At 41.1% G+C, this 23,771-nt stretch overlaps 2 protein-coding genes across 2 annotated transcripts; both read left to right on the top strand.

Moving 5' to 3' along the window:
- Positions 1-2,466: 2,466 nt before the first annotated feature.
- Positions 2,467-7,561, top strand: LOC119732816. Its single transcript, XM_038206419.1, has 3 exons — positions 2,467-2,784; positions 3,036-7,435; positions 7,554-7,561. Exons 2-3 carry the CDS (start codon positions 4,198-4,200, stop codon positions 7,559-7,561), a joined length of 3,246 nt encoding a protein of 1,081 aa, XP_038062347.1. The 5' UTR covers positions 2,467-2,784; positions 3,036-4,197.
- LOC119733195 lies at positions 7,424-10,368 on the top strand. Its single transcript, XM_038206784.1, has 2 exons — positions 7,424-10,018; positions 10,270-10,368. The coding sequence occupies exon 1, from the start codon at positions 7,594-7,596 to the stop codon at positions 9,532-9,534; it is 1,941 nt and encodes a 646-aa protein (XP_038062712.1). The 5' UTR covers positions 7,424-7,593; the 3' UTR covers positions 9,535-10,018; positions 10,270-10,368.
- Positions 10,369-23,771: the final 13,403 nt, after the last annotated feature.

Below are 23,771 nucleotides of genomic sequence, written 5' to 3'. Positions count from 1 at the left end.
TATGGATGGACTTTCATCAGCTTTGTGCAAGAGGGTGAGATTTAAACCCTTTACACAAAAATATCACTTCCAGAAACTGCCCCTTTCGTGTTGGCGCCCTCCAATGTCGATACAGCGCCGTACACTGCGGCAGAAGGCGCATGCTGCGGCGGAAGGGGCATGCTGCGGCCAAAAGCTTCAGAAGAAATGCAGGATCACCCCTGATGTCATTGCACACCTCAGCGATCGTTTGCGTAACACACGGTCCAGGAGATGTGCAATGGCATCAGGAGTAATCTTACATTCTTCAGGAGCTTTCGGCAGCAGCAAGCGCCTTCGGCCACCTTTTCCAATGCTAAATCGACAATCTGAAAGTGAGTATTTGTTTCGTATGGCTTCTAAATCTCACTTTCTTGTACAAAGCTGATGAAACTCGCGCCATAACATTTTTCACGCCTTGTTTACATGAATCTGAATGTTTTGCTTTAATTCTATTGGTAATCAACAGAGTTCCTTAAGATCAAAATCAGCAGTTTGTTTTACACGAAGTAGCTTAGTCTATCTGTTTTCGTGCGTTACCTTTTTTGAAATGCGTTACCTTTTTTGAAATCTATATTTCACTACGTTCAATTTTAAATGTTAATCTTTCTGCCTCAAATTGACCTTGACTTAATTAACCAACATACTCCAAAACAAAGAGTACAAGACGCTCGTTCCGAGTTATTGAATTCACCAACGCAACATTGCTTCTTGGCTATTTTTTTTTTTTCATTCATGAAAATCTACCCTTTACAGATGCGAGTGGCAACTTCATCCTTTATACTTCATTTTTGCCTGGCAGACACGCTCTACTTGTCAGCCCTGTTGTTTTGCCGAGTAGAGAACAGCCAGGAAACACGTTGTGTTTCAGTTTCTGGTACAATATTTATGGAAGCGGCACAGGTGAGGTTTACAAGCCATTTTTACAATTTTACAATTATCACATAGGCCAAAACTGATATATTTATTGAAATGAATCTTTCTATCCCATTTGTTTACCCACGTTTTGCAACTAAAGGGTGTTTCTTGTTAAAGTTACCCTTTTATTTTAAGGACTGTGACTGCAAGCACCAAATAATCACAACAATGGACAAGTTCAGTTCTATTTACACAATTATTATTTATAATTTAATTTACAATTCCAATTCTTCTACTAGCAGCAATTACACAATTTTATAATAAAAGTGTAATAAATCACTGTGTTAGGGTCATGAAGTGCAGAGGTCAGTCCTGTAATAGTAATGACTGGTGAATACAATCCCAATTTTAAACCGTTTGTAATATCTCCGCACACAAAACCGTCGCCGATCGGCATGAACAGGGGTCAACACCGTACTAAAACAAAGTCTGTAGGTTGTCGATGGTCACCTAGGTTACCGATTTGAAAACGACTAGTTATCATAAAAGCCCGTCTTCTTCTATTTAAATACTTGGAAACACGCATTGAACTGTCAAAATTGTGGTTTTTGCCTAAACCTATCAAGAATTATGACTTAAGACGAAACTTTATGGTCATGTAATCAAATAAAATGCATGCGAAGAACCCAATATGGGCAACATTGATGCGAACAGTAGCTTAACATGAGGTAAAAAAAATATTATATTACCATAACTTATATCATTTGCAACATTTGTGATTGGAAAAATTCATCTTTGGGACAAAAAAACCCCCGATTTTGCTCCTACCCCAGTGGGTATAGCACTCTCTTAATTGGATGCATATTGACCAAAAGAAGGTCTGTGTCAAACGTAAAAGTTTTTAAATTAAAATATAAGGATATGACCTCAAGTTTGGTTTTTTTTTTACCAAAATAGATAATAAAAAAACAATCAGAATACAGATGTAAGAAAATCCAGATGATAAAAACACTTCTTTTAGGATTTTACCTTCATCACCCGCTTTCCCCTTGAATGCATTTTGCTAGAAAGTAATATTATGTGAAAACAATACATTATATTCATGAAACTATACACGACTACGGATGAAATAAATGATTCATTTCGTTGTGATTTTATTTGTATTGTTATTCAGGGACTTTTAATGTGTATCATCTTCCAGTAAATGAGACAACTAGTGAGGGAGAAATCATCTTTACGAGAAGCGGTCAATATACAAATGCAAGGGTTTGGTTGAAAGCCAGGAGTTGTGTGAGAAAGGCTACTTCAGAATTTCAAATTGCTCTGGAGGCAGTCTATGATGGCAGCTTTTGGCTTCACTTTATTGCCATTGATGACATTAACATTGGTATGACTTTTTGTTTCCTTTTATTCTCACCTCTGCTTTTGTATTCATGCGATATGGATCATGCTGCTTATCATTTGGTTCTTATTCATTTTTATGGCGTGCAAATTTGTTTGCCAACACATCCAAAGTTGAAATTGCGGCATTCAATTAGATATTACCCAATCGACATTTAATTTCGCACACCTTGATTTAATGAGTGTAACACATGCTTTCCGTAAGGATTATTTAGACATACATTTTATCATGTTGCACCGAAATGTCTTTCGTGGAGGTCAATAATCTGTGTATCACCCATGAGGTCTTAGTCTGGTTTATGTTGTGCATATACAAAATTTCATGCTATAGAGTCAAGACACAGACATATGCTAGTGTGCACATTGTTTCATGTGGGCTTTCTGCATCAATTCACCGTTCATGGGGAAAGATAATCTGCCCAACTTCCTTGTTTAATTAATAACTATCAGTTTGACCTGACGTCTTTTCTGTTAGTTTGCTGTAGTTGACCTGTGCTCAACAAAGTCGTGAGTCTTTGGTTTCATGACTATTTGCGTGCAATCATTGTTAGGATTGGGACTCTGAGGGGCACACATGTTTGGGGGAATAACACATGGGGATTTGTAATGCTGTCACATTCCTGATATTGTTATTATATTTGTTCGACACTAAATTAACTGAATAATTTACTCCTCACATGGTTATGTTATGTATGTGTATTGTTTATTGTCATGAAAACATACTCACAAATTGTTATTTGATCTGTGGTTAATTTCAGATTAAACCTAGTTATATTCCACAAGTCCATTTGTGTGGAAAGCGTCAATGACCTCAAGAGAGTGCAAGGGTTTATGCAAACAAGGCAGCAGAATTGCGTTACAGTTTAATGACTTTGAGTCACTCTCCAAGTTATTGGAGTAATGGCGTTCCAGTCAATCGTTGGCGACCAAAGTTGAGACGGCTGCCCGCCACCAGTACTTACCTGACAACCACCCATGATGTTCACAGTCCAGGGGTTGTGTGTATTGCACCTGATGTTGAGTGTATGCAGTTGACTGATGCAACTTGCGCCCTACATGGTGAGACTGAGAGCCGTAATCATCAGGTATTTCCTCGTGGTCCAGATGGGGACAAGATTTGAATCGTGAATCATCTTGGACAATTTGATTGCGGCCAAGTTCGTATACCTGTACATGTACTGTAACCTTGGAGCTTTGGACGAGCACCTGATTCTGTGTTTCGAGGATATCCCAAGTTCATCGTACTGTGACCTGTAACCTTTGAACTTTGGACGAGCACCTGATTCTGTGTTTCGAGGATATCCCAAGTTCATCGAACTGTGACCTGTAACCTTTGAGCTTTGGACGAGCACCTGATTCTGTGTTTCGAGGATATCCCAAGTTCATTGTACTGTGACCTGTAACCTTTGAACTTTGGACGAGCACCTGATTCTGTGTTTCGAGGATATCCCAAGTACATCGAACTGTGACCTGTAACCTTTGAACTTTGGACGAGCACCTGATTCTGTGTTTCGAGGATATCCCAAGTTCATCGAACTGTGACCTGTGACCTTTGAGCTTTGGACGAACACCTGATGCCGTGTTCGAGGATATCCCAAGTTCATCGAAATGTGATCAGTGACCTTTGAACTTTGGACGAGCATCTGACCGTGTTCGAGGATATCCCAAGTTCATCGAACTGTATACTTTGAACTGCACATGTGTTTGATTTATTGCTTGATTGTTGTGTAATTTTCTTGCTAATTTTCAAGTAATTTTACTTGTAGTGTTTGATATCTCACATAATTTACATTTTCTTCACATAATTGTGTTGATTGATTGATTGACTGGTTGGTAAAATCTTTTCTGATTTATATAATATTGGTATTGATCATAACGTACTGCTATTCCATTTTCACTGCTGTAATTTGATAGTTCACAATGTCAGTTTCAAATGCCAGTAAATCCAGCAAAGCTGGTACTTCCAGTTCAATTAGTAGTGCTAGGCTCAAGGCAGCTGCTACTTTAGCAGGCCTTCAGGCAGAAGCCGCAAGCAGGATAGCATTGAAAGCCATTGAAGAGGAAGAGTTGAGACTTGCTCAGCGTAAGCGAGACTGCGAACTCCAGCTGGAAATTGCCAAGGCAGAGGCGGAGCAAAGGGCTCTGGGAGACATTGAACAATCTTCACATGAAGAGGAGCCTAAGCTAAGTTTACATGGGTCGACGGCTGCAGAGAAGGTGGATCAGTGGTTAACTGGTAACCCGCAGCCATCTGCTCCAGTGCAGCCATCATCGTCCATGTCAGCGATTCCTTTGCAACGTGAGATGATTGACACGCTGCTCTTGCCGAAGTGTGAGCTGGTCAAGTTCAATGGGGACCCTCTTGAATACTGGATCTTCATCTCTAGCTTTGATGCAGCTGTTGGCAACACCAGCGTTGGGGCCAGCGCCAAGCTAAATCGCCTGTTCCAGTATTGTTGCGGAGAGGCGCTGGCAGTTATCAGATGTTGTGCTGTCATGCAGCCGGATGAGGGCTACACAAAGGCAAGAGCATTGCTTCGTGAACGCTTTGGTAACGATTACAGGATTTCGGAAACTTGGGTCAGTAAACTTACAGAGGGCCCGCGCATCCTGCCAGGGGATTGCAGAGGTATCCAGAAGTTAGCTGACGATCTTCGGAGTTGCACACTCACTCTGACAGCGATGAAAAGGCTTGGAGAAGTTGACACTAAAAGGAGCCTTAGCCTCATCGTAAAGAGACTGCCACAATACGTGCAGGGTAAATGGCGTTCGAAAGCTGTGGGCATTCTGGACAAGACTGGCCACTACCCCAATGTTGCAGAACTTGTCAAGTTTGTCAGCAAGGTAGCTCGAGAGGCAAATGATCCTGTTTATGGTTTGGAGAACCGGCACAGCGATGAGAAATCACCCAAGAAGAAGGGATCCAACTACAATATCCAAGCCACCGGTGAGGTCGACCACAGGTCTCGGGTTGGGACTGACTCGTCTAAGCGTCAATGTGGCGAGAACGAATTGGTGAAAAGGACAGCTTGTCCATTGTGCTCTGGGGGACATGCACTCACGGCATGCAACAACTTTGGTAAGATGTCTCCTACTGACCGAGTCAAAGTGGCGAGTGAAAACAAGCTGTGTTTCAACTGTCTCTGCAGTAGGCATTTTTCAAGGCAGTGTAAAGCAGCTCCCTGCGGTTTCCAAGGATGTAGAGGAAAACACTCGAGGTTGTTACATGGTGTATTCCAGAGAGCGAATTCTGAAGATGGAGGTGCTCCTAAAGAATCGCCTGATGATCAGAAAGTCGGAGCAACAAGTCTCGCTTGTGGGTCCAGTCAAGAACACTCCAAGATAGCCCTACCAGTTGTCGCCGTGATGGTGAGAGGTGCGGGTAGTGGGGAGTGGCTCAAGACAAATGCTCTTCTTGATCCCGGGAGCAACAGGTCGTTCTGCACAATGGAGTTAGTGAAAATGCTGGGTGTAAAGGGCACCCCACAGTCTTTGTCTCTGGACACGTTGAACGAGAATGCACAGGTTCAAACAGTTGTGCTTTCGTTGGACGTGTCTGGAACTGTCGGCAAGGCCCATACCAGAAAGTCTTTCTGCATACCAGAGATTCACGCTCTGAAAGAGTTTCCCACTCTGCGAGATTCCTGCGCTACCCTTGAAGATGTGAGGAAGTTCAAACACTTGAGAGACATTCCTGTTCCATGCGTGGCTAAAGATGGTGTAGCGATTCTCATTGGACAAGATGCCCCACAGGCCCTGGTTCCATTAGAGGTGAGGCGTGGTGCGGAAGGCGAACCCTACGCAGTCAGAACCTGCCTTGGATGGACGGTGAATGGACCGTTAGCCAGTGGGAGTCCAGCAGCAGCAGTGTCCAACTTTGTTCAAGGCGGCCTTGAAGCTCAGGTCGAGCGATTTTGGAAGCTTGACACTGCAGACCTATCAGATGACAGAACCATGTCACTGGATGACAAGAAGGCAGTCAAGACATGGAATGACTCAGTCAATCTTGTTGATGGCCACTACCAGTTAGACATACCATTCAAGTCGAACACTCCCGATTTGCCTGAGAACAGGATTGTTGCAGAAAGGCGCTTGCAATCCCTTGCCAAGCGGTTTACCAAGGACCCCGGTTTGCACTCAAGATACTGTGCAGAGATACAAAATCTGTTGAGCAGAGGGTTTGCTGAGAGGGTGCCTGAGCACGAGCTGGCATCATCAACGGGACGAACTTGGTACTTACCTCATCACTGTGTTCTGAACCCCAACAAGCCTGAAAAGCTTAGAGTTGTGTTCGATTGCGCTGCTAGATGCTGTGGTACTTCGTTAAACGACAGAGTATTACAGGGGCCGGACATGATGAACAAGTTAGTTGGAGTCCTTACCCGATTCCGAGAGCACAAAGTTGGATTGATGGGAGACATCGAGCAGATGTTTCATCAGGTTGGAGTCTCCAAGGAACACAGAGATGTGTTACGATTCCTATGGTGGCCTGAAGGGGATGCTACTCGACCTCCTGAAGTGTTTCGTATGACGGTCCACCTTTTCGGAGGGGTATGGAGTCCGAGTTGCGCTGCATTTGCTCTGCGGCGAACGGCAGATGACAACGAGGATATGTTCAGCAGTGATGCAGTCCAGGCGGTAAAAGAGAACTTCTACGTTGATGATCTTCTTAAATCCTTCAAGTCGGAGGATGATGCAGCATTCATGGTGAAGCAGCTGACGCACCTTCTAGCTAAAGGTGGCTTCCACTTGACTAAGTGGATCTGCAGTAGCAGAAAGGTCATGGATTCCGTACCGACGGCTGAAAGAGCCAAGACAGTCACCGACTTGGACCTTGATCATGAACGTCTTCCTGTGGAAAGGGTCTTAGGAGTACGTTGGGATACCGAAGGTGATCAGATTGGAGTCAAGATAAAGTCAAGGCGAGGATGTCACACTAAGAGAGGTCTGTTAAGCATTCTGAGCTCCGTTTACGATCCTCTTGGGTGCGTGTGTCCATTTGTTCTGTTGGCCAAGCTCATGTTCCAAAATGAGTGTAGAATAGTTGGGAAGGGCTGGGATGAGCCATTGGAAGTCAGTACGCAAGATCAGTGGACCAGGTGGCTGGATGATCTTCCCAAGCTGGAGCAGTTTTCAGTTGATAAGTGTCTGATTCCTGGTGATTTTGGAATTGTTGAGGAATGTCGTTTGCATCATTTTGCTGACGCTTCACAAGATGCCTATGGCTCCGTTTCTTTTGCCCGCTTTGTCAACACTGACGGTGATATTCACTGCAGCTTTCTGATTGGCAAATCACGACTCGCTCCGTTGAAGACCATGACTATCCCTAGACTAGAGCTATCTGCTGCCGTTATTGCAGTGAAGATGGACCAGATGCTCAGAAGAGAACTAAGGGTTCAGGTGAAAGGGTCAACGTTCTGGACAGACAGTACGGTGGTACTCCAGTACATAAGTAACCAATCAAAGCGTCTCCAAACATTTGTTGCAAACAGAGTTGCCACAATTCATGATGGATCTACCGCCAGTCAGTGGAGATATGTCAATACACAGCAGAATCCTGCTGACGATGCATCTAGGGGGCTCGATGCCCAGAGTATGCTTGACAAGATAAGATGGAGAAAGGGTCCTGATTTCTTGTGGCAGACTGAGGACAGTTGGCCTGTGACTCCACAAATTCCTAGTCTGCAGGAAAAGGACAAGGAAGTGAGAAAGATAGCACTGTCCCGAGCCATAGATGTCGTTGATCAGGATGACCCCATTCACAGGTTGATCAGCAGATACTCGTCTTTGTATCGACTCAAAAGGGCGGTCGCATGGGTGCTCAGCTTCATAAAGTGGCTGCGACTCCATAGGCCCAGGAACCTGGATAATGAAGATAAGGGAAACCAGAGGTTGACTGTGGGTGAACTGCAAGATGCAGAGCTGGCCATAATCAGGAGCGTTCAGAGAAGGCACTACAAGAAGGAGTTCCGTGATTTGTTGGCGGGAAAGACTTCGGTGCAGAGACAGAGTCATGTGTATAGTCTCGAACCGTGCGTAGATGACCATGGTGTATTGAGGCTTGGTGGTAGACTGCGACACTCTCCAGTCGGGCCCACTTGCAAGCGTCCAGTGATACTACCTCGTGATAGTCATCTGGCCACTTTGATAGTTCGTCATGCACATGAATTGCTATCTGGCCATTCGGGCAAAGAGCATGTGCTCTCTGTGATAAGACGACAATATTGGGTTCCCAAGGTGCGACCTTTGATCAACCGCATTTTGAAGGAGTGCGTGCTCTGTAGAAAACTTCGGGGACTGCCTGGCATTCAACGTATGGCCGATCTACCTGCCTACAGAGTGACTCCAGGCAAACCACCGTTCACCCACGTTGGGGTTGATTGCTTCGGACCGTTTCATGTCAAACGAGGGAGGAGCAGGGAAAAGCGATATGGCTGTATTTTCACCTGTATGCGAATCAGAGCAGTCCACCTGGAGAAGCTACACTCTCTAGAAACTGATTCATTCCTCAATGCCTTCCTAAGGTTTGCGGCAAGGCGAGGAACCCCGGAGAAAATCTATTCCGACAACGGGACCAACTTTGTTGGAGCAGAAAGGGAGCTAAGGGCAGCTATCGAGCGTCTACAGGAAAGCAAACAGGCGGAGGGTTTCTTTCTCAGCAGAAAGGTCGAATGGCAGTTTAACCCGCCAGCGGCCTCCCACATGGGAGGCGTTTGGGAGCGCCAGATTCGTACCTGCCGGAAAGTTCTGAGTTCACTTCTGCATGATGAGGTGCTTGATGACGAGAGACTCGACACATTGTTCTGCGAAGTGGAGTCTATCGTAAATGACCGACCCATCACAGCAGTCTCCGACGATCCGAAAGATCTCGAACCCCTTACTCCCAATCATCTGTTGAAGCTTGGACATGGGCATCCAGTTCCACTCCGTGACTTGAAAGCAACTGACCAGTATGGGAAGCGATGGAAACACGTACAGTTGCTGGTTGAAAGGTTCTGGAAGCGTTGGACTGCAGAGTATCTTCCCACGCTTCAACGCAGACAACGTTGGCTTGAGCCACAAGCCAATTTCAAGGCTGGTGACCTGGTGTTGGTCAAGGATGACAATCTGCCCAGAAGTCAGTGGCCTCTAGCGAGGATTTTGAAGACCTTCCCTGGAGCCGATGGTCTGGTTAGGAGTGTGGAAGTACGGACAGCCACTGGAAATCATGTCAGGCCAATCACCAAACTGTGTCTGTTAGAAGGTGTTAAAGACTAGAAGCATCTCCTTACCCAATTGGACCAAGTTCTTAGTTATAAGGCAACACGTTTAGGTTCCAGTTTAAAGTTTAATCGTTTTATAAGGTTTACTGTTAAGCTTGGTTACTTGTTGTGATTGTAAATGTTCGTTGATTACTCTTACATTTAAGGGGCCGGAATGTAACACATGCTTTCCGTAAGGATTATTTAGACATACATTTTATCATGTTGCACCGAAATGTCTTTCGTGGAGGTCAATAATCTGTGTATCACCCATGAGGTCTTAGTCTGGTTTATGTTGTGCATATACAAAATTTCATGCTATAGAGTCAAGACACAGACATATGCTAGTGTGCACATTGTTTCATGTGGGCTTTCTGCATCAATTCACCGTTCATGGGGAAAGATAATCTGCCCAACTTCCTTGTTTAATTAATAACTATCAGTTTGACCTGACGTCTTTTCTGTTAGTTTGCTGTAGTTGACCTGTGCTCAACAAAGTCGTGAGTCTTTGGTTTCATGACTATTTGCGTGCAATCATTGTTAGGATTGGGACTCTGAGGGGCACACATGTTTGGGGGAATAACACATGGGGATTTGTAATGCTGTCACATTCCTGATATTGTTATTATATTTGTTCGACACTAAATTAACTGAATAATTTACTCCTCACATGGTTATGTTATGTATGTGTATTGTTTATTGTCATGAAAACATACTCACAAATTGTTATTTGATCTGTGGTTAATTTCAGATTAAACCTAGTTATATTCCACAAGTCCATTTGTGTGGAAAGCGTCAATGACCTCAAGAGAGTGCAAGGGTTTATGCAAACAAGGCAGCAGAATTGCGTTACAATGAGGTTTCTGCCTTCGATTCTTAATTTCATTTCCGTTAATGAACAATCAATCTAGCACTTCGCGCATTCAATATAACAACATTTCCATCAACATGGACAAAAAGGTCAACAGAAGTAACGTTGAAAACAAAAGGTTTCAATTAGGACAGCTACACTTGTCATCTTTAGTTTCTTTTTATTCTCAATTCTTCGGAATCTATTCTTTCATCATTGCAGCCATATTATACATCGTGACGTGTGTCAACTTCTCTAAATTTAATTCTTCCATTTTGTTTAATGATGTATCCATTTCTTGTTTGGATTATGAATATTCAGTGACGTAGCAAGGTCATTTTCATTAGAGGTGTAGACATGGAAGAGCAGGAGATCATGGCCACTATCGGGTAATAGGTGGCGCTTTTTAGGGCGGCATTATTGTCGACGTACGCGCAGCGTTCTCCAAAAAAGTGCACTCGTTATTTTTTTCTCTTTTTTTTTTTGGGGGGGGAACAGTCTCCCCCTCCCCTCAAATGCTACGCCACTGATATTTCTTTCAGTTGTTTTTGTGATTGTTCTCCAAAAACGGTCCAAGTGGTTTATTTGAATTTCACTGCCGAAATGCCTAATTTGAATGCTCTTCGCGGGCTTGAAAAACGAAATTGAATGGGTTTTTTTTCAGTAAATTGAACGATAATCTTAAACTGCATTCAAATTCGCGCTTAAATGGACGACTTGAAGCTAATTAAAGGGGAAAACTGCTCCCGAGGTCTGAGACATTTAAAACGTTCCTGCTTTTCACCTGAACGGTATTCAGATTGTCGAACTTTTCTGAACTTAAATCAAATTTATATTTTATTGATTGAACTTTTACGATTTAGGCCATTGGCCCTTTTCGGTAAATCCTGGGAAAGTGGGGGAAAATCAGTCAAAAAAATATTTCTGTGACCAAGAAAAAATAGTTAATATTCGGTTGGTTTTTTTGTTTGGAAGTTGTGGATTTTAGTTTACTGTTCATTATTCGACTTTCATATACGCTTGTGCAGCACATGTATATGTGTTAGACTTCAGGACGAGTAACTAAACAGTCATGTCTGGTTTGTCGCGTCCTAATATATACTAGCTCGGTGCAAATGTTTCGTATTTGTTTATTATTGGCTGGTATTGACATGTCTCGCAACTTGTAACTTCTAACTGTCCATTGTTACTTCCCCAAAGAGGTTATGTTTCCATTGGCGTGGGCTTGTTTGTTGATTTGTCGGTTAACATGATAACTCAAAAAGTTTCAGACGAATTTTCATGAAAACATTTTTAGGGGTGGTCCTCGGTACAAGTACAAATCAATTAGATTTTGGAAGTGATCTGGATCTGGGTCTGGATCCAGGATTAAGAGTTCTTCACCATTGGGAGATTGGGCCGATTCCAATGTTATGAATGCACTGTAGTGCATGCGTGACTGGGTGGAGCTTAGCGCTCGAAGCGTGAATGCACGTATGCGATAGGTTCACAAAGACCCACAGTCTACGTACATGCATACGCGTTTGTAAAGCGTACGTGTTTACCTGGGATGCACACACGTGACGTTCTAGGTCAGTTAAAGCTATAGTCCGTCATTTGCAGCTATCAGAAAAAGTAACTGGGGAATTTATTGTTGAAAAACATTCTTGGTTGAAAGATAGTTAGGGGACTAAACTCCCTGTGGAATTGTTCTTTCTGGCAAGCTGTCATTTTGAAGTAATCAACGAAAGAAGTCCTTTCCAACGGTGCTTCTTAATAATAATAATAATTATTATTACTCTTTTCGCCCCAATAGGGTGACTTTCCCATAGACTTGTGCACAAACCTAAACTGTCACCTAACCCAAGTTTACCTTATGTTTTTTCCACGAAATTTAGTATTTATACTAATTGGACCATGAGGAATCGATCTAGATGGTTAGCGACGGCAAAATTTCTTGTCCTAAGGGTCGTTTTCATAAAAGGGCGACAGTTATTTTGTCGCCTCAATAAGGTGTATCGCCCTATTGTGGACGGAGTTCGCAAAACCTGTCGCCCTATTACAGTAATAGTAGTAATAATAATAATAATAATAATTCTTAAGACACACCGTAGGAAAATTTAAAGTAGTAGTTCATTTTGTTATTCGGCGAAGCGTGCGCAAGTATTGGCACAGCGCACACGCACCCCCGGTTGCTATAATTCGTCGGATCAGAGCGCGACATCTCGCAGCTGCAATCGGCCCAGCGAGAACGTGTCTCGGACGCTGATTCAAAACATGATTCACCAACTTTTGATTTGAAATTGAGATCCTAGAATGCTGGTTTTTTTTCGGAATATACAGCTGAAGCTGAGCTGAAGCTGAGCTGAAACTTCATCAGGTTAGTTGTTCAGTACCCTTAAAGTCTAATGGATATGCGAGTATTTCTTTTGGGTGTACTGACAATATGGCGGGGAATTGTTTAGCCTTGGTGAAGGTTTCCGCTCTCTGAGTGCTTTCTAGTATTAATAGCGATATCTGTCTCTCTCTTTTTTTCGAACGATTCTTATTTATTCAACTCAATGGTATAATAATAATGAAATTCGAGAACTTCATGTGTCAAGTTAATATTATTATATCGAATAGGAAAACAATACAATGGAATTCCAAACGGCTCTTACTCGAATACCAAACAGCTTTGACTCGAAGCTATAGTGACTGACTTCATGCTGCACTCTATTCACCACGCACAAGACTCGTTTACATACATGCAGCATAAACGCAGAAGCTGTAAGGTACCGCATGAATATTCATATTATCTTGATCCTTAACCAATCAGAATGCTCCGTCCAATAGACCTTTTTAATGATAAATTCAAAATTGTGCATTCATGCGCATAAATGGGTCTGGCGGCAAGAAGCGAAAGCGGTCCATTGAAAATGTACAGAGGTCATCTGGGTCGTTGTTTCTCAATTTCACCAGGATTTGTCTTTTCTTTTTTTTATTTAGAAAAGCCCTTAAATCGTCATAGACATTAATGTCTGGACTAAGTTTGTTTGGGTGTCACAGAATAAAAACATAAAACTAGAAATGTGTTTGTGAACAAACACAAGCTGTTTCGGATATTTGGAATACTATGTGCACGTGATGAGCACTTAGTGACGTCACTACAAATGTCTTATAACAGCACATTATACGTACATGTCAAGTTTCAACCAAATCGAACATTATAGTTCTGTACATATAGGCCTATAAAAGTATAAAATGACCCTTTAAGGGATGTCACATGACTTTTTATGATGACGTCACTTCAATTTCCAACTAAAACACATCCCTATGGATGTGCGTACCAAGTTTTATTCCAATCAGACTTGTACTTCCGACGTTAAAGCGTTTTGGAAAAAAATGAACATTTAATGTCACGTCACGTGACACATGACATGCAGGATGACGTCATCGTTACACATTCATCGGGGACCATCTTCGGCTGCTGGTCTTAGTGTCTGACAAGTGTAAAGTGCAAAAGTGTATGGTTTGAAGAAGCACGTCTAAAAAAACAATAGGGAAACAATACATTTTTAAAAAGGCGTAACCTGACACCTCATGACGTCACGATCACAATTTTCCTCTAGGACCATTTGTGGGTGGTGGTCTAAGTGTGTACCAAGTCTAAAGTTGATTGGATTTACAAAAGTGCCAAAGTGGAGTGTTTTATAACGTGTACAAACCCTATGAGAAAAATGCATCTTAACCTGACGTAACCTGACACCTGATGACGTCACGTTCACGAATTTCTTCTAAGACCTACTGTGTGTGGTGGTCTAAGTGTGACCGGGGTTTTAAAAAATGTATAGATACGACACAGGCTGGTCTCTCAGGATTGGATCCTTTTCTGTTTATTCTCTGAAAATTGACAAAGACATCAATAAGACATGTTGAGTTGTCTTCGTCAGTGTATAATATCTAATGATTCAAAGCTAAATAACAATAATTACACAATTCTTAAATCAAGTTCAGTGGACAAAATCACGATTAATTTTAAACAAATATCAGCCATCCTGGCTAATCTCACAAAATTATTTACAGAAATAAGGAATAAATAATTGAAAACGAAGAAAAAATTAACAAATTAAAGATATTGTAGTTTCGTCTCACTTCCTGAGAAACAACATCGTGAGTCAAAGTCATGAAAAACGAACCAAAGTGAATCAAAATAATACGGAATAGAATGAAGTTACAAGAATATCACTCTAGTTTTGGAATATATTTAAACAATTTAGGAATGTTGGTAATAAACAAATCAAAGATTTACCTGTAAATGACGAAGACATCAATAACACATGTTGAGTTGTCTTCGTCAGAGTGTAAATTGAACCGCGGTGCGAAACTGAAGGTTTGGGTGCACCGTACTTAATTTGAATAACAAAGGTAACGTAGCAGTGATTCTATTACAATGTAAATTACCCATACATAAAAAGGACTACAAATAAATAAATAAATAGAGGGGGCTATATTTTACACGTTTCATATAAGTATGTATTAAATCTAGGGTCGATCGGATTTACGAAGATGCCAAACTGGAGTGTTTTAAAAGTGTTCAAAATATATGGGGAAAATGCATCTTTAATGTGACGTAACCCGACGCCTGATGACGTAACGATCACGAATTTCTTCTAGGACCATCTGTGGGTGGTGGGTCTAAGTATGTTATAAGTCTGAAATCGATCAGATTTACGAAAGTGCCAAATTGGACTGGTAGAAGAAACGTGTGCTAAACCTATGGAGAAAAAGTCTGAAAAAGGAGAAAAACAAAAAGAACTAGAGATGTGTTTGTGGACAAACACAAGCTGTTTCGGATATTCGAAATACTCTGTGCATGTGATGAACAATCAGTGACGTCACTAAAAATGTCATCTATAACAGCACATTATACGTACATGTCAAGTTATAACCAAATCGAACATAAAGGTCTGTAAATATAGGCCAATGAAGAACAAAATGCCCCTTTAAGGGACGTCACATGACATTTGATGATGACATCACATGAATGTTCATCTATAACCCATCTTGGCATTGGTACGATCACGAATTTCTTCTAGGACCATCTGTAGGTGGTAGTCTAAGTGTATACCAGGTATAACGTCGATCGCATAATTTACAAAAGTGCCAAAGTAGAGTGTTTTAAAACGTGTACAAACCCTATGGGGAAAAATGCATCTTTAATGTGATGTAACCCAACACATGATGACGTCGCGATCACGAATTTCTTCTAGGACCATCTGTGGGTGGTGGTCTAAGTATGTATTAAGTCTGAGGTCGATCGCATTTATGAAGGTGCCAAGGTGGAGTGTTTTAAAACGTGTACAAAGCATATACGGAAAATGTGCATCTTTAATGTGAGATAGCGTAACAACTGATGACGTCACGATCACGAATTTCTTCTTGGACCATCTGTGGATGGTGGTCTAAGTATGTATTAAGTCTGAGGTCGATCGCATTTATGAAGGTGCCAAGGTGGAGTGTTTTAAAACGTGTACAAAGCATATAGGGAAAATGTGCATCTTTAATGTGAAGTAGCGTGACAACTGATGACGTCACGATCACGAATTTCTTTAAGGACCATCTGTGGGTGATGGTCTCAGTGTGACCAAGTGTAACGTCGATCGTATTTACGAAAGTGCCGAAATGGAGCGTTTTAATACATGTACAAACCCTATGGGGGAAAAATGCATCTTTAATGTGACGTAACCTGACACTTGATGACGTCACGATCACGAATTTCGTCTAGAACCATCTGTGGGTGGTGGTCTAAGTATGAATTAAGTTTAAAGTCGATCGGGTTTACGAAGATGCCAAACTGGAGTGTTTTAAAACGTGTACAAACATATGGGGGAAAATGCATCTTTAATGTGACGTAACCAGACACTTGATGACGTCACAATCACGAATTTCGTCTAGAACCATCTGTGGGTGGTGGTTTAAGTATGAATTAAGTTTAAAGTCGATCGGATTTACGAAGATGCCAAACTGGAGTGTTTTAAAACGTGTACAAAACATATGGGGGAAAATGCATCTTTAATGTGACGTAACCAGACACTTGATGACGTCACGATCACGAATTTCGTCTAGAACCATCTGTGGGTGGTGGTCTAAGTACGAATTAAGTTTAAAGTCGATCGGATTTACGAAGATGCCAAACTGGAGTGTTTTAAAACGTGTACAAAACATATGGGGAAAAATGCATCTTTAATGTAACGTAACCTGACACCTGATGACGTCACGATCACAAATTTCTTCTAGGACCATCTGTGGGTGGTGGTCTAAGTATGTACCAAGTCTGAAATCAATCGGATTTAAAAAAGTGGCAAAGTGGACTGCCAGAAGAAACGTGTGTTAAACCTATGGAGAAAAAGTCTGAAAAAGGAGAAGAAAAAAAAAAAAAAAAAAAAAAAAAAAAAAAAAAAATCTTAACGAAAACAAGAGCTGTTTCGGTGTGTAACCGAAACAGCTAACTAGAAATGTGTTTGTGGACAAACACAAGCTGTTTCGGATATTTGAAATACTCTGTGCACGTGATGAACAATCAGTGATGTCATTATAAATGTCATCTATAACAGCACATTATACTATGTACATGTGAGGTCACAACCAAATCGAACATTTTAGTTCTGTAGATATAGACCTATAAAAGAATAAAATGCCCCTTTAAGGGACTTCACATGACATTTAATGATGATGTCACTTCAATTTCCATCTATAACACATCCATGTGAAAATGCATCCCAAGTTTTAACCCAATCAGACTTGTACTTCCGAAGTTATATCGATTTGAAAAAAAATGCACATTTAATGTCACGTCACGTGACACATGATGATGTCATCGTTACGAACTCACTGGGGACCATCCTGAACTGCTGCTGGTCTTACTAGTGTCTGAGAAGTGTTAAGTCAATCAGACATATAGAAGTGGAAAAGTGTATGGTTAGAAAAAATGTGTACAAAACCAATAGGGAAAAATGCATCTTTAATGTGACTTAACCTGACACCTGATGACGTCACGATCACCAATTTCTTCTTGGACCATTTGTGGGTGATGATGTAAGTGTGTACCAAGTATAAAGTTGATCGAATTTACGAAACTGCCAAAGTGGAGTGTTTTAAAACGTGTACAAACCCTATGGGGAAAAAATGCATCTTTAATGTGACGTAGCCTGACACCTGATGACGTCTGGATGACGAATTTCTTCAATGGCCATCTGTGGGTGGTGGTCTAAATATGTACCAAGTCTGAAGTCGATTGGATTTACGAAAGTGCCAAAGTGGAGTGTTTTAAAATGTGTACAAACCCTATGGGGAAAAATGCATCTTCAATGTGACGTAACCTGACACCTGATGACGTCACGATCTCACATTTCTTCTTGGACCATTTGTGGCTGATGGTGTAAGTGTGTACCAAGTATAAAGTCGATCGAATTTACGAAACTGCCAAAGCGGAGTGTTTTAAAACGTGTACAAACCCTATGGGGAAAATGCATCTTTAATGTGACGTAACCTGACACCTGATGACGTCATGATAACAAATTTCTTCAATGACCATCTGTGGGTGGTGGTCTAAATATGTACCAAGTCTGAAGCCGATTGGATTTACGAAAGTGCCAAAGTGGAGTGTTTTAAAACGTGTACAAAACCTATGGGGAAAAATGCATCTTTAATGTGACGTAACCTGACACCTGATGACGTCACGATCTCACATTTCTTCTTGGACCATTTGTGGCTGATGGTGTAAGTGTGTACCAAGTATAAAGTCGATCGAATTTACGAAACTGCCAAAGCGGAGTGTTTTAAAACGTGTACAAACCCTATGGGGAAAATGCATCTTTAATGTGACGTAACCTGACACCCTATGACGTCATGATAACAAATTTCTTCAATGACCATCTGTGGGTGGTGGTCTAAATATGTACCAAGTCTGAAGCCGATTGGATTTACGAAAGTGCCAAAGTGGAGTGTTTTAAAACGTGTACAAAACCTATGGGGAAAAATGCATCTTTAATGTGACGTAACCTGACACCTGATGACGTCACGATCTCACATTTCTTCTTGGACCATTTGTGGCTGATGGTGTAAGTGCGTACCAAGTATAAAGTCGATCGAATTTACGAAACTGCCAAAGTGGAGTGTTTTAAAACGTTGTCAAACCCTATGGGGAAAAATGCATCTTTAATGTAACGTAACCTGACACTTGATGACGTCACGATCACGATTTTTTTCTGGGACCATCTGTGGGTGATGGTCTAAGTGTGTATCAAGTCTGAAGTTGATTGCATTTACGAAAGTGCCAAAGTGGACTGGTACAAGAAAAACGTGTACAAAACATATGACAAAAGTGGAAAAATAAGAAGAACAAAAAGAAAAAACTAGAAATGTGTTTGTGGACAAACACAAGCTGTTTCGGATATTCGAAATACTCTGTGCACGTGATGAACAATCAGTGACGTCACTAAAACTGTCATCTATAACAGCACATTATACGTACATGTCAAGTTATAACCAAATCGAACGTATAGGTCTGTAAATATAGGCCTATAAAGAACAAAATGCCCCTTTAAGGGACGTCACATGACATTTGATGATGACATCACATGAATTTTCATCTATAACCCATCTCGGCATTGGTACGATCACGAATTTCTTCTAGGATTATCTGTGGGTGGTAGTCTAAGTGTGTACCAGGTCTAACGTCGATCGCATAATTTACAAAAGTGCCAAAGTAGAGTGTTTTAAAACGTGTACAAACCCTATGGGGAAAAATGCATCTTTAATGTGATGTAACCAAACACCTGATGACGTCACGATCACGAATTTCTTCTAGGACCATCTGTGGGTGGTGGTCTAAGTATGTATCAAGAATGAGGTCAATCGGATTTACGAAGGTGCCAAAGTGGAGTGTTTTAAAACGTGTACAAAACATATGGGGAAAAACGCATCTTAAATGTGACGTAACCCAACACCTGATGACGCCACGATCACAAATTTCTTCTTGGAACATCTGTGGGTGGTGGTCTAAGTGTGTACCAAGTATAAAGTCGATCAAATTTACGAAAGTGCCAAAAAGTGGAGCGTTTTAAAACGTGTACAAAACCTATGGGGAAAATGTGCATCTTTAATGTGAAGTAACGTGACACCTGATGACGTCACAATCACGAATTTCCTCTTGGACCATCTGTGGATGATGGTCTAAGTGTGTACCAAGTGTAACGTCGATCAGATTTACGAAAGTGCCAAAAAGTGGAGCGTTTTAAAACATGTACAAACCCTATGGGGAAAAATGCATCTTTAATGTGACGTAACCTGACTCTTGATGACGTCACGATCACAAATTTCTTCTAGGACCATCTGTGGGTGGTGGTCTAATTATGAATTAAGTTTAAAGTCGATCGGATTTACGAAGATGCCAAACTGGAGTGTTTTAAAACGTGTACAAAACATATGGGGACAAATGCATCTTTAATGTGACGTAACCTGACACCTGATGACGTCACGATCACAAATTTCTTCTAGGACCATCTGTGGGTGGTGGTCTAAGTATGTACCAAGTCTGAAATCAATCGGATTTATAAAAGTGGCAAAGTGGACTGCCAGAAGAAACGTGTGTTAAACCTATGGAGAAAAAGTCTGAAAAAGGAGAAGAAAAAAAAACTAGAGCTATATCTGTTCGATGAACAGAACATAGGGCTTTTCCGTAGTTTGTTTATGAATAAATATGTTGTATAATTGACGTGAGTTGAATTGCATGTATAATATATGAGATCATAGGTGTGACGGGTGACCCTAAAAGAAGAAGATGATTGCACTGACGAGGATCGATGTTGTTGTAAACTGCCTTTTTGCCTTTGTATTGTAGAAATAAGTAGGGGTGTGCTCACAAGTGTGTGACAAGTAAGGCTTGAGATGTGTGTGTGTGGTTGAATTTGTTATGAACATAAAGTAGAAAAATACCAAAATGGTGAAATAACTATGTAAAGAAATGTAGCTGCATATGTTTATTACATAGGAAGTGATAATGAAGTGGACTGATTTGATATCCAAAAAATATAAGATTGCGTCTATTGTTTTTTTGTTTTGGTAAATACGTATATGGGATGTCGTCTTATTGGTATCTTTAATATTGTGACCAAAATCGCTCTGCCTTTGTGAAATGTTTGGACACATATTATTCAGCCAGGTTCACTCTAGGCTTTAAAAATGATCGTGTGAGAAATCGTTCTTTTATTCAATCCACATTTTTTTTCCTAGTATTAGTTTCACTTACCAATTGTTCACATGAAAATAGGGCACGTGTTATGATGAATGAAGAATTTCTAGAAAGCCTAATTATCTTACAATGGTGACTAATTTCCCGAGAGTTAGTATTTCTAACAGATTTTAGCGACAGGGGTTTTATATAACGCAACTGGTTAATGGCAGAAGTGTGTGTTTACAACAGGCATTGTGTAGTAGTGTACGGAAATACTGTGCATTTTTCAATAGCAAACGCTGATCAGTGCGAGTGACTCATTTGCATATACGCTGCGCACGTTTAGCCAATTGTAGCGCGTGGGCAGTTCGTGGCCTAGTTTTTGACGGCCAGAACTTTATAAAAGGCGAGCGTCACCAGCATTTGGGTGGCTAGGTTTGAAGTTTATATCGTTAGTAAGCGTTCAAGTGCTGTGAACTTAGTCATCATTCAAGTGCCGTGAAGAACTTATAGTCAGCATTCAAGTGCTGTGAAAATTTAGTCAGCATAAAGAGCTGTGAAGAATTTAGTCAGCATTCAAGTGTTGTGAAGAATTTAGTCAGCATTCAAAGTGCTGTGAAGAAATAGTCAGCATCCAAGTGCTGTGAAGATTTAGCTAGCATTCAAATTTCGAGTGCTGTGATTGTTGAATTTATTCAGTATTAATTGTTAGCAGACAGCTTACAAGGCATTGCCTCCGAGGTAGCCGAACGTGCAAAGCAAAGTACGCGCATAATTTATTTTGCAGACCGCACATAGTGGCGGTGTCTTGCTAAAGAGTCACTTTAATTAAACAGCCAATGCAGTAACAGATATATTAAAGAGGTTGTGGAATGCTCGAAGACATTTCTGTCATTTTTCGGGTATATGTAGCCTAAGGTGTGATGAAATAAAAACGACTATTGTTTCTGTCATAAAATGAGTACAAAAGGTACTTTTGAGAGCTGTTTTTCAAGTCCTGTTATGCCTGTTTCGACCCGAACGTGCAATTTGTGTAAAAGTCGTCGTTGCGGGCAGCAAACAAAACACAGTAAATCGTGACGTAATAAACAGGACTCCCGATGCAGAGTAGCATGTACGAGTCCTGTTTATTACGTCACGATTTACTGTGTTTTGTTTGCTGCCCGCAACGACGATTTTTACACAAATTGCACGTTCGGGTCGAAACAGGACCTGAAAAACAGCTCTCAACAGTACCTTTTGTACTTATTTCATCACACCTTAGGCTACATATACCCAAAAAATGACGGAAATGTTTTCGAGCATTCCACAACGTCTTTAAATGTTAATAACTCCCTTCATGTAAATAGAGTTGAATAAGCCGAGTTGACACTGTTAATAAATTATTTGTTGCGGATTGAGTTCTTGAATTCTAAAAGCTGTTTCCTCGAGTGAATTTCTTGTTTGTTTAATGCCTGCGCATTAGTAGACTGAGTTTAATAATATGCCTCTTCTGATTGACGACTTTGGAGTCTTCCTGAGGAGCCTGGGCTGCCCCTACCCTTCCCCTCCCTGAGTCCACATTATAGTTAATAGTTCAGACTGGTTCAGAATTTCACGCCCTCATCCCCCTTCAAAATTCACGCCGTTTTCAGTCTGTTCCACTGGCTGCAGCGTCTGACCATCCAGGCTGTATTATATCTGGTGAAGTTCGTTCAGACACATTCGTTGTCAAGCTGTGAGTATTACACAGTAGGTATCATTCTCTGAACGGGCACCCCGTCCATCCACGCCCCGTTACAAAAACATGTTTGTCGTTCGGAAGAGAGATTGCCAACTAGTTAACCTTTGTTAACTTGGGTGCATACCTATGCTCCCCAATACTGATGTTCGTGGAAATCTCTACCATAATAACCCTAACCTTAACCCTAATCCAAGCCCTAACCCTAACCTTAATCCTAAGGATTTCGGGTAATATTGTTTACATCGGTATTGGGGAACATCGGGTAGATCGCGTTAATTGTCATATGTTTTGTGTTGGGTATTTTTTCTTTTTCAAATTGATATAAAGAAATCCATTGGTGGTGGGGTTTATTGCGTGCATGATGGTTGTGTAAAATAAACATGCTGAAGAATGGGTAAGGAGGTGGTCTGTGTCGTGGTAGATGGGAAGTGGTTTGTTATAATGATGTGAATTTTGGTGTTTTTTATAGTTAATTCATCTCTTGAATGAAGTCGGATATTGTCGTTGTAACATTGAAGTTGATTAATAATTTGTGGAAGGTGATTTGTTAAGATCCTGCACGTCATTTAGTGTGTGTTATAGACTCTGTCCCTGGTGAAAAGTGGCCCTGTGGAGGCTGTGGATAACTGGTGATACTCAAGACAACTCCTCCGTTGAAAGGAGAAGAAACCACTGAGACAAGCTATATTGAACTGATTGCAATTGGGGGCGCCATTCATTGTAGACGGTGCGGCGTTTATTTTTTTGTAACGCGCTGTCCTTATTTTGATCCCGTAAAAGTTTACGGTTTTGTGGTAGAAATATTGTTTATTGACCTGTCTTTGTGTTTTCAGTTATGGAATGGGAACAAAAGTGGAATAGTCATGGACAGAGCATCATTACAGACTTCTGTTAAAACGAAGATGTTAACGAAGGCCTGCATTAATTGGCAGTTATTGATGTTATACATCGTCAAAAAGAGGACTGAGGATGGTTATTGAGATCACCTATTATACACAATTAACTATTGTGTTTATTGAAATGTCAAAAAATATAAAAGTAATGCGACTGGGTGTATGTCAAAATCAAACTTAGGAAGTTCTGATTGGACTGATGTTGGATGAATCTTGACAGTACTGGCGCGGTTAGAGCGCCCTCTTGTGACTGAAGAAAATTTACGGGTATGACATCAGTCTAATTTGTAAACTTTTCTGAAGTACTTGCAACATAAGAATAGAATGCAGAAAACAGTGTGCGCACGCGAAGACTAGTAAGTTGTAACTTGTGGAGATATAGCGTACGGCCGTGAGGAAAAGTACAATGATTAAGATGATGTCCGATTAATATGCAAGACTACAAGGGGTGTTTGTTGGCGCAGAAAATGTTATGAAGAAAAAAATAATGGGAACTTGTGCGACGGACAATTGAATCTAGTAGGGGAGGGGATGTGGGTTAAAAGAAAAATGAAGGCACAGTATTGAGCATTTGTTCCCGTCAACAGGAATG

The sequence above is a fragment of the Patiria miniata genome, unplaced genomic scaffold (assembly GCF_015706575.1).
Source record: "Patiria miniata isolate m_02_andy unplaced genomic scaffold, ASM1570657v1 HiC_scaffold_25, whole genome shotgun sequence".
Lineage (NCBI taxonomy): Eukaryota > Metazoa > Echinodermata > Asteroidea > Valvatida > Asterinidae > Patiria > Patiria miniata.
The sequence above is the reverse complement of the archived record's forward strand: the minus strand, read 5'-3'. Positions and strand labels throughout refer to the sequence as shown.

What these genes read in the sequence shown, in the direction of transcription:
- LOC119732816 (XM_038206419.1), top strand. Translation starts at nt 4,198, where the DNA reads ATGTCAGTTTCAAATGCCAGTAAATCCAGCAAAGCTGGTACTTCCAGT.
- LOC119733195 (XM_038206784.1), top strand. Translation starts at nt 7,594, where the DNA reads ATGACTATCCCTAGACTAGAGCTATCTGCTGCCGTTATTGCAGTGAAG.